General features: G+C 42.7%; 2 protein-coding genes across 5 annotated transcripts in view; both read right to left on the bottom strand.

Moving 5' to 3' along the window:
• Positions 1-12,160, bottom strand: part of LOC122541578 (zinc finger protein 271-like) — a 652,600-nt gene that overhangs the window by 305,785 nt on the left and 334,655 nt on the right. The gene's annotated exons all lie outside the window — the stretch shown is intronic.
• Positions 1-12,160, bottom strand: part of LOC122541201 — a 216,012-nt gene that overhangs the window by 116,310 nt on the left and 87,542 nt on the right. Inside the window, 2 exon segments of the mRNA XM_043677826.1 lie at positions 2,918-3,917; positions 6,628-6,698. Coding sequence (XP_043533761.1) covers positions 2,918-3,917; positions 6,628-6,698 — 1,071 coding nt within the window.

The following is a 12,160-nucleotide window of genomic DNA, read 5'->3' as shown; positions in this document are numbered from 1 at the left end:
GTGCCTTTTCAATTGGCCACTCTTATTGCAATCATTCCATCTGGATTAATTCCCTTAGATGCTCATGGCTTTAACTGTTCTTACTGTTTTATTTTTAAGAGACTTGTTTCACCAATTACTGGCTAGAAAAGGCTTTCTGAGACTTCTAGTGTTGTTGTGGTCTTTTTGGAGATTTTTCCTCTGTGACTCTTCCTGTTATCAGCTACTCTGAAAGTTACACCAATGATTTCTTGAAAAATTATTTCTTTTGAATTCTTCTCTTCACTAGACAATCTCAGGTCTGTTCCTTGATTTTCACTGTTGTCATGACTTTCCACACAATGAATCACATTATTGCCATCAAGATTTGTTGTGTTTTAATGTCATATTATAGAAGTTTACGCTCAAGAAGGTGGGTCGAGAAGACAAAGTCAAGAACTAACTTCAGGTTTAGACTTCAAATTGATACTATTTATTATACTTTCGTATGAAATATGGCTGTACATGTTAGCCTGTGACATAAAGTTACAAGAGGTAAGGAGTCTCTAAAGAGTCTCTAAAGTCAGAGTCTCTAAAGTTCTTATGTCCAAAGATTCCAGTCTAGTGTTATAACTCCATCAATATTGTGCTATTTATGCTTAACGGTGTTGAGCTCCATGACACCTTCACAAAGTTGTAACAAGATCCTGAAGCCCTTAAACAACAGTGCATCTAATGGGGGAGGGTATATTGTATTGTCTTATTGAGTAATACCAGAGATTTTATGATAGTAAATGGTTGTTCTGGGGTGTACTTGAGCTCATAGAATTTTAAATTGTTTGGGTTTTTGTTTTACATGGGGTATCCTCTATCAGTATCTCGTCTGTGGAATCTTCCTCATTCCTGGAACCTGCCCATTTTTCCATCAGTTTTCACTTCTGTAACCAAGGGCTTTACCACCTTTCACAGCTTCAGGAACCCAGACACAAAGATAACACTGACACTTACAGCTCTATCTAGTTACTATAAGTGAAGCCTTTCAGGCTTCTTGTTTACAGGAGGAAAAGCATTCTAACACAGCTGTGGGACTAAACTACTTGGAAACTAAATATCACAGACAGGTGTAAGTTATTGTCAGTTGTGGCTGAGTTACACCCATCTGTGAGTCAGAAGGTTCTGGATTCAATTCTCACTCCAGAGATTTGAGCAAGGAGGTTGACACATTGCCATTTGTAGGTGCGTATGATTTATGAAATCATATGTGCACATTACATTTCAGAACGCACTTCCTTGGCTGTTAAGGTGCTTTTCATTGCCTTGGGATCATGGAAGTTGGTATATAAATGCAAGTAATACTTTCTGAGGGAAATATTCTGCTTCCTGTGAACTGGAAATTATAAATTCATTGATGAAGAAAGTATACCAAGGTCCACAGTGACACTGACCCTTGTATTGTATACAGGACTCTTACAGTAAGATCCTGAGTGTTTTGGTGAATAGGAACACACCGTGCTGTCAAATCAAATAGTTTGGAGTTAAGCTAAAAGAGAACAGACAGACAACATAATATTCAGCTTGGGCCAAAACTTGATTTAAGCAAAATAATCAAGCATTTGAAAATTACTGAATCTTTTTCAGAACATGAAATGAATCTTGAAAGAGTGTAAGGTGAACATGTCACATCATTATTACACCACAGTGACCTCCATGATGATCCCTCCTTCTCAACTTAAACCCTTGCCTGAAGAGAAGGTAAAGTGAAGACTGTCTTGAGACAATGGCCATATCGTTCCCGAATTCCTGACACTGGGAATGGTTACAGAGAACTGGAGAACTGCAAATGATACATCCTTGTTCAAAAAACAGTACAAAGGTAAGACCAGCAACTAAAGGCCAATTAGTTTAATTCTGGTGGTGGGGAAACTTCTGGAAAGAATTGTTCAAGGCAGATTTATTGGTCACCTGGACAATTGTGGAATAATTAAAGCCAAAATGAATTTATTAACCTGGGGAGGCAGTGGCATAGTGGGTAACGTCTTTGGACTAGTAATCTAAAAACCCAGGCTACAGCCCTCAGGACATCGGTTCAAATCCCACCACAGCAGATGGCGAAATATGAATTCAATAAAACACTGGAATTTAAAGCTGGCCAAATGATGACCATGCCACCATTGTTGATTGTTGTAAAAAACCTTTCTGGTTCACTACTGCCCATTAGGAAAGCAACTCGACCATCCATATCTGGTCTGACCTACATGTGACTCCAGACTGACAGCAATGTGATTGACTTTCAAATGCCTTCTGGGCAATGCAGAATGGACAATAAATACTGACCCAGCCAGCGATGTCTACATTCCATGAACAAATAAAAATAAATTCAGGGTAATTTGTAGTTAACAAACAGGGAGGGTTGACAAGAGAAATATTGCAGATATGGACTTCAAAATGATGTCTATTAAAGTGCTACACCCAACAAACATGTGAGCAAACATATAGCACAAAGAATAAAAGGGACAGAATGTTTACAAAATTGGCTGCGTGACAGGAAACAGAGAGTAATAATTAACAGATGTTTTTCAGTCTGAGGCAATGTTTTTCGTGGAATTGCCCAGCACTCAGGGTTAGGAATCCTTGCCTTTCCTGACCTTACCAAATGATGCACAGGATGCAAATTCCAAATTTGCAAATGATACAAAACGGAAAGAGTTTGTCTCCCAAGAGGGATCACTGATATTTCAGGAGGTCTTACAAATGTATGAAGGTTTTTTGAGAGGACTCACACTGACAGGATTTCTCTGTTGTGAGTGAGTGTGATGCAAGACAAAGCAATAGTCTGACTGTATGAAAGCCTTTTCACAACCTCACACCTGGATGGTTTCATTCCTGGATAAACTGAAAGGTGTTCAGGAGGCATGAAAACTTCAGGAAATGTTTGTTGGAAATATTACTTCTGAATTACTTCTCTGTGTGGATTCTCTGATGAACTAGGAGTGTCGAAAAGTGTCTGAAGGCTTTGTCACACATCTCACATGTAAATGGCTTCTCCCCTGTATGGATGCGCTGATGGTCACGGAGGGTTGATGACCGCGAGAATGATTTGTCACACAATTGGCATCTGAACGGTTTCTCCCCTGTGTGAATGCGCTGGTGTGCACGGAGATTTGTTAGCTGCGAGAATGATTTGTTGCAGACTTCACATGTGAATGGTTTCTCCCCAGTGTGAATGCGTCGATGTTGCATGAGGGTCGATGACTGTGTGAAGGCTCGTTCACACACCTCACACTTAAATGGTTTCTCCCCTGTGTGAATCCTCTGGTGTGTCAGGAGATGGGAATACTGGGTGAAAGCCATCTCACAAACCTCACACCGAAAGGGTTTCTCTTCTGTATGTATGCTCTGGTGAATGAGGAGCCTTGTCGATATTGCAAAAGCTTTGTCACACACCTCACACTTGAAGGGTTTCTCCCCAGTGTGCACTGTCTGATGTCGCATGAGGTTTGATGACAGCGTGAAGGCTTTATGACACACCTTGCAGATGAACAGCTTCTCCCCACTGTGAGTATGTTGGTGTGCACGGAGGATTGATGACCGTGAGAATGATTTATCACATACCTCACACGTGAATGGTTTCTCCCCTGTGTGAATGCGTTGATGTTTGCGGAGGGTCGCTGACTCTGAGAAGGATTTGCTGCACACCTCACAGGTGAATGGTTTCTCCCCAGTGTGAATACGTTGGTGTACACGAAAGTGTGATGACCGTGAGAATGATTTGTCACACACCTCACACGTGAATGGTTTCTCCCCTGTATGAATGCGTCGGTGTTGCATGAGCGTTGATGGATGTGAAAAGGCTCGGTCACACACCTCACACTTGAATGGTTTCTTCTCCATGTAGTTGTTTAGCTCTGTTACCACAGATGGATCTTGCATGTTGACAAATCTCAATGACCTGCTGAGCTCTCCCCATACACCTCACACTTAAACAGCCTCTCTCCTGTAGGATTGAGTCAGTGAGTCACAAGGCTTGATGAATAGTTGAAGCTCTCACCACACTTGGACTGTATTCATTCTTCTTCCCAGCCTCACCCTGACTGATCACCCACAGCCGAACCTTCAGAAAGGCTGGTTCTGATGGAAGGCTCCACACCACTGACCAGTTTCAGATCTGATGATGTGTCAAAGCTCCCCTGACCCGACCGATTTCCAGATGATGGTTTCACTGCCCAACCTTCTCTGTGTTGAGCAATGCTGTGAAAGGACTGGATGTCTTCCCACAGCTGTGCAGTTGTTCCTTGGGTGATGGTCAGGATCTTTAGTCAAGATTAGAGTGGTGCTGGAAAATCACAGCAGGTCAGGTAGCATCCGAGGAGCAGGAAAATCGACATTTCGGGCAGGAATGAATCTGGAAGGATCTGTAGTGTCTATCTTCTCTGTATTCTCTAGTGTAGAATGGTGCAATCCTTCTGTAAAAAAGGAAAAGGAAAGTATGATTTCCTTCAGCTATCCATGGTTCTTTGAAGAGGCTGACTCCTCTTGTTGTTCTTTCACTTCCAGCCTGTGGATCGTCTTTGTGTGGAGAAGGGGAAGTGTTATGTGTGGCTTACTCACTGTAAAGGTATATGGGGACACACACACACAAAAACCTGTGCTTATGAGAGGTGGAGACAAAGAAGCAAATCTTCAATAGTCATATAAACAGTAAAGAGTAGATAAAGAAGTAGGCACAATCAAAGACCAAATAAGAAGATGTACAGATGGAGAAATGGGGCATCGTTGAGGGGTTAAATGAATCTTTTGCATCTGGCTTTACAAGAGCATGCTGCCCAGGCCATGGTGACAGAGGAAGAAACTCTGTTACTAGAAGAGTTCAGATTGAATGAAGTACTAGTCTTGGATAGATTGTAGGCATTAAGGACCCCAGGACTAGGTGAGAATCATCCAAGGATTTGAAGGCATTAAGGATAGAATGTGAGGATGCAGTGGCAGTATTCTTTCAGGCTTCCCCAGACTCCTGCAAGGTGCATAGGATTCGAAGATTGCAAACATTGTGGTCTTGTTCAAAACAATGCTGTTAGGCTAACCTGGACAATTACAAACCTGTTAGTTTAGGTTGGATAATGGGGAAACTTCTCGAAATAATTATTTGGTTTAGAATCAGTAGTTACATTGAGAAAGGTTGGTTGATTAGGAAGAGGCAGCATGGATTTCTAAAGGGGAAATCACATTTAACTAATGTGCGGGGGTTTTTTGAAGAGTTAACAGAAAGGCTTGATGAGCGGAATGCTGTTAATGTGGTATACATGGATTTCCAGAAGATAGTTGATACAGTTACACACAATACACTTGTGAGGGAAGTTACCGGTCATAGTATAAGAGGGACAGTGGCAACACAGATACAAAATCAGTTGAGTGATTGAAATCAGAAAGTAATGGTCAATTGATATTTTTGAGCTTTTGTAAGGTTTGTAATGGAGTTTTTTTTGGGGGGTGGTCAGTATTGAAACTCTCACTTTTCTTGATGTAAATTACTGAACTGAATCTTGGTGTGCTGGGGATAATTTCTGAGTTTGCAGATGACACTAAACTTGGAAGAATTCTAAATTGTTGAGCTCCAAATTGTGTAAAACTCCAAAAGGACATTGACAAGTTGATGCTGTGGTTGGATAGCTGGCAGATGAGGTACGATGCAGAGAAGTGTGAGGTGATGCACTTTGGTCAGAAGAACACTGAAAGATAATATAAAATAGGGTGCAACATTCTAAAGGGTTGAGGAGCAGAAGGACCTTGATGTACCTGTACACAGATCATTGAAGGTGGCAGGACAGGTGGAGACAGCAGTAAATAAATCACACAGTGTTCCTGGCTTCATTTACAGGGACATAGAGTACAACAGCAGAGAGGTAATGTTGAACTTGTACCTGACACTTGTTAGACCTCAGCTGGAGTACTGTGTACAATTGTGGGCACCACATGATAGGAAAGATTTGAATACATTGGAGAGAGTGCAAAAGCAGTTCTCAAGAATGGTTCCAGTTATGAGGATAGATTGTAGAGGTTGGCACTGTTACCCTTGGAATGAAGAATTCTGAGAGCGGATTTGATTGATGGATTCAAAATAATGAGCAAGCTGGATACAATAAGTAGGGAAAGCTATTTCTGCTTGTAAGAAAACAAGAATGAGAGGTCATCAGTTTAAAGTGAAGGACAAATAAGCAAGAGTGCTGTGAGAACAAAGTCATTTTCAGACAAGATGGTGTGAGGTATGGATACGTTGCCTGGAAATATGGTGGAGGTTGGTTCTGTTAGAGTATTCAAGAGGGCGTTGGATTATTTTGGATGGTAATGCTGTGCAGAGGTAAGGGGGAAATACAGGCGATTGGTGTTAGATAATTGAGCCAGTGCAGGCACAAATGGCCTCCTTCCGCACCATCGTACATCTGTGATAAATTGCTTGGGCTGATATGGCTTGCTCTCCCATCTTCACTATAATTCTTTGGAGGGCCCTACACACATGCAGGGGAGAGAATCTCAGATCCCCTGACCTATTCACTGACTTGCTGCTTCTTAAATGCCAACACTTGCCAACTCAGAGCCTCTTCCAATGAGCTACGACTAGTCTAATCATCTGAACCCCTAGTTGAGTCCAGCTTCAAGCGCTCATCAGCTCACCTTCTGACTCGTGTATTCCCTTCCTTTTGTCCTCCACAAACTCATTGCCTAGCCCAATGTCCCGGCTCAGCCTGAATGAAGGTGATTGAGCCGATCAGCAGCAAATGCAAGAGAATTGCCCTCGCTGGAGAAACATCTTCTTGTAATCTCGACATTTATTTCCCTGCATTTAAAACAACAGCCATTGTGGGAAAGGACCCCATGGTAGTCCACGTGGTATTTTACTGACTACCTGGTGGAGAAACGTTCGATCATAGAAGATCATAGAATCCTACAGTGTGGAAATAGGCCATTCAGCCCAACCAGTCCACACCGACCCTCCGAAGAGCATCCCCACCCAAACTCACCCCTCTACCCTAACCCCGTAAGCCTGCATTTCCCATGGCTAACCGACCTAGCCTGCACATTCCTGAACACTATTGGCAATTTAGTTTGGCCAATCCACCCAACCTGCACATCTTTGGACTGTGGGAGGAAAGTGAAGCACCCGGAGGAAACCCCCAGAGACAACTCCACACAGACAGTCGCCTGAGTCTGGAATTGAACCCAGGTCCCTGATGCTGTGAGGCAGCAGTGCTAACCACTGAGCTACCTGCCACTCAAAAACTGCTACAAAACATTCATCCTGATGTTCTCTGAGAAGGGAACACTCGAGGGAGTGTCAGTATTGACAGTCAGTTCCAAAATTCTCTGAAAATTTAGAGAAATTTAGAGAGGCAAGTTTTAACAGTTAGTCAAAATTACAATTCAGTAAAACAGGGAGAAACCAATCCTTTGGAAACTAAGATAGATGTTGGACTGGTTTCCATTCTGCAGATAGCAGGACAAACAGTACAATTGTGGAGTGTTTAGTCTTGAAATGGGTGCCTATCTTTTCTATCATTTAGTATACTTGCTACCTTGTCAGGATTGCTGAGGCAATTAGTTCTAATATGAAACGTTTTCATGTGATTCCTGAAAGATTTCCGAAATTCTCATCTCTTAAAGGTTATCATCATCTATGTAACAACAACTCAACCAACACCATTTAAAAATATATTATCTCATCACTCCCATCATACATTAGATGCCATGTTTCCTACAGTGACCACATTTCAAAACTTGTCCGGCAAGTATATTTGGACAAATGGTGCTTGTGAAAGGTTCTATATCAATTCAAGTTCTCCTCTTGCCCAAAAACAAAGCACCCCAAATGCTGAATATCAGATTAAAACAAAACGTGCCAGAGACATTCAGCAGGTGTCGTAGCATCTATACGGAAGAGAGTCATCAGGATCAAAACGCTGAATCAGTTTCTCTCTCCACAGATAATAATCTTGCCTGAGGACAATAGAGATGGGGGGTGAGGGGTGGGGGTACTTGAGGTTGGGGAGTGAGAAATCTTTAAGGGATTTGAAAAGACAGACAACACCAAAATCCCAAAACACAGACAGTCCACAGGATAACAACCTGCTCCCAACACACACAGAACTCAACATTAGAAAAAATCAGTAAGATTCCTGAGACACTCTGCACCTCCCAAATAATGACACCTCACCTTCTCACATTCAGGAATGAGCCATCAACAAAACTCAGCCTGGAAATTAGAGGGAAATGCTTCCAATAAACACACTCAATATCCAACACACAGCTCCAGTCACACAGTTCAGCACAAAGCACCGAGTAAACAGCTCTCTCAGCTGGATCTTCTCACACAGCATAAGGGACATTTCCACCCCTGACTGCCCACAGGATAGTCAGACTGCCTGAAGATTGGTGTGGATATTATGGGATACAATTTGTATAAAAGCTGCTCCTTCACTCACCATCTCCTCACTTGGTTTTCAGTCCCTATAGGAAGTGAACCAGCTCTGGAAGAGGAAGAGGAGACAATGGGCAGAGTGGGTGGGCTCTCTGATTGACGTCTCTCACAGTCAATCCAAATATTTCTGGAGCAACATGAGTTTCGTGAAACTTGGGAAACTGACTGAGGAAATGGAGGTGACTTTCAGCAGCAGATCAGGTGGAGATTTAAACTTGTCACTGTCCCATCTGAATAAAACCTCACTTATTGCAGCTGCTGTCTCAGTTCCCCTGGTAAATGTTTGACAGAGATTTCTAGTGTGGGAATAGCAATCTTTATCTTCAGAGGATTTCAAACTGACAGCATCAGTGTGGGATGTGTAACCTCGGGTGTGTTTGAAGCAGATCAGAACTCTGCAGTGATGGCATCAGCACACGTACAGGAAAGGGACAGAAAAGGAATGAATGGGAAGAGGAGCTGGGCCTCTGGAAAATGCTGATCTTGGAGAAGCTTTGAGAGGAAGTAGGAATGAAAGCAAAAAATAGATACAAGTTCATAATTAGGGAAGTGCAGCATAAATGTCGGTGTGTTCAGGAGGGCTAGTCGGAGAATGTGGGAAGTGGCGGATGAATAATGTCAGTCTTATTTCTGAAAGGGAAAGAGGAGACAGACTTATCAGAGATGGACATCGGAGGGGGTGATTCAGGAAGGATGTGGTAGAGAGAATCAGTAAAGAGACTGGAAGAGGCAACTGCTTGGGGAATGGGTATTTCTTGGGGAATAGCTCTGGGCCTGAGTGGATGAATTTGTCCATGAATTGACTCTGATTTGGGGAGTAAGACGATAATCAGAGAGAGACAGTCCTTGGGGAATGACTTGGGACTAAATCTGTCACTCAGGAGATTGATCAACTCTGAGGGAAGATAATGAGGGATGTTGCATTTGATGTGGGAGAGGAGTCACTGGTGCAGGTAAGGGGGAGGTGAGGGCTGCTCACTGACCAAAGGAAGAGCTACCCACATTCCAACTGACCTCCGGTGAGCCTTTGAGCTGAAATATTTACTCTGTTTCTCTCTGCAGGTGCTGCATGACCTGCTGAGGAGTTCCATCTTTTATCTGAATTTTTAAAGCACTGTCATGACTGAATTCGGAGAAATGAACTGATTCTTTTTCTTGTGCCATTCTTCTATATTCACATTCCTCCACAACAGTCTGAACTGAAAATGGGGGTGATATTGCTAATGATATAGGTATCAGATAGTATTTATCTCAGGATCAAGCAGAAATCAGCTAGTTCCTTCAGTATCAAGAGAAGAACTTGTTCATCGCAAACAAAACATATTCAAAGGAAGGTCTAAAGCCTATTAGCTAAAGAATTGGACATTGCAAATATCTATAACTGTCCTTACACACACAAACCTCCCGACCTGGAAAAGCTGAAACTCTGCTGAGTGTTACTTTAAAAGTGCTTTGATTCAGCAACTTTTAAATTTAGATAAAATAATTATTCATAGCTTCATGAAATCGGTGTTAAGTGAAGTCACTTTGGCACAGGGATTTCAAAGTGAATCAGGTTTGATTACCTCAGTTCTTTTTATCTGGAACATTGGTGGTAGAATTCTTGGATGCACCAATGAAGACGTGTACTTCATGATGGAAAGATGTTCCAGTGCTTCTAGCTCAGGAGGTTTAACAAAAGGTGTTTCAGAGAAAGGAAGAAAAGCATTCAAATCTGTGTCCTGCCCACAAACTGGGTCATGTGATCTCTCTCTGATCATGTTTCAGACTCTACCTCTCCATCCAAAACAGTTCGTTCATTGCAAATGCAACGCTACTGCTGTTGCCAGTATTTTTTTCATGGCAAAGTTTCCTTTTCAAAAACATTCAATGTCTAGATACACCTGACTATTGCAAACTCCCAATTCTCAATATCCTCCCTTTTCATTATGGAGATCAGAACTGTGTGCAGCACTCCACATGTGATCTAACCAAGGTTTGGTACAAGTTCAACAAAACATCCCTGCTTTTTAACTCTGTCCCTTGGAAACTTGGCCCCAGTGATTTTTTTTTAATTGCCTTATTAACTTGTGGATACATTTTTCAAATTAACAAGGCTAAAGTTATTACATTTTACTAGACATATGCTTAATGTTGAACAGCCATTACTTGTATGTATTATTGAGGTGTTCTTAAGAAAGTCTTTCAGTTGGCATCTCTTTAATTGTCAATACTGTAATGTAGGTTAAAGAAAAACACAGGACTGACCTGACAGGAGGATAAATTTTGCACGGTTGGATTCCAGTGAGTTCAGCATGAGCAGTAAACAGAAGAAAAGACTATGATGCCCAATTAGCAAGAAGAATGATCTGAAAGCAGATCTCTAATGGAAAGGCAAGGTTATTGTGGGGATGCTAGGGGGCACTGTTCCCTTTGGTCAACGTGAATAAGTATTTGGTTTGAAGCTGTTGCCTGTGTTGACATAGATGCATATATTGGTCTGGGTGTTACAAAACCTGTCCATAATAGAAGGTATGTGGATACAAAATTGAGGAGCATGATAGGAGTCCTTCTCCAGGGAATATCATTTTGACATGTTGCTATGTATTATTGTGAACGCTGGCAAATATAAATCTGATGATCAATTTCACCAAAACAGATAAAATGGTCATGATCATAGAATTCCGACAGTGTGGAAGCAGGCCATTTGGCCCACTGAGTCCGTACCAACTCTCTGAAAAGCATCCCATCCAAACCCACCCCATCCCTCTAACCCTCGCGAATCTCCCTAGCCTGCACATCCATTGACACTGTGAGCAATCCAGCATGGCCAATCCACCCTAACCTGCACACCTTTGGACTGTGGGAGGAAACCAGAACAGCTGGAAGAAACCCACACAGACAGGGGGAGAATGTGCAAGTTCCACACATACAGTTCCAAGGCTGGAATTCAACCTAGGTCCCTGGCTCAGTGAAGCAGCAGTGCTAACCACTGAGGCACAAACCTCCCACTCTCCCCCACATATAGTTTGTGAGAGCTTGATATGTACCATTGGTTGCTGTGTTTACTACAAAGCACCAAATATCACTTTTCTTTTAAAAGTGTGTAATTGGCTGTAAAAAGCTTTTTGATTCCTTAAAATTTGATATCTCAATGCAGACGTTTTATTCTTTGGGAAATGCATGCTTCCTGTGAATTGGGAGTTATGAAGCCGTTGATGGGGAAAGTAGGGGTCTGGTTGAGGAGTAGGTAATGCTCCTGCCTCTGAGTCAGCAGCTCTAAGTTCAAGTCCCATTCCAGGACTTGATGGCCACAGTCTGTGTTCATAATATGGACAAAAAAGACCCACCCTCCCTTCCTGGTTCCCTCCCCTGCCACCGCAGGAATTGCAAAACTTGCGCCCACACCTCCTCCCTCACCTCCATCCAAGGTCGTAAAGGAGCCTTCCACATCCATCAAAATTTTACCTGCTCATCCACCAATATCATTTATTGTATCCCGATGCGGTCTTCTCTACATTGGGGAGACTGGATGCCTCCTAGCAGAGCGCTTTAGGGAACATCTCCGGGACACCCACACCAATCAACCACACCGCCCTGTGGCCCAACATTTAAATTCCCACTCCCACTCAGCCGAGGACATGCAGGTCCTGGGCCTCTTCCACCGCCGCTCCCTCACCACCCGACCCCTGGAGGAAGAACGCCTCATCTTCTGCCTCGGAACACTTCAACCCTAGGGCATCAATGTGGATT

This window comes from Chiloscyllium plagiosum, chromosome 37 (genome assembly GCF_004010195.1).
Source record: "Chiloscyllium plagiosum isolate BGI_BamShark_2017 chromosome 37, ASM401019v2, whole genome shotgun sequence".
Lineage (NCBI taxonomy): Eukaryota > Metazoa > Chordata > Chondrichthyes > Orectolobiformes > Hemiscylliidae > Chiloscyllium > Chiloscyllium plagiosum.
Note: the sequence above shows the minus strand (reverse complement) of the source record. Positions and strands in the feature narration are given on the sequence as shown.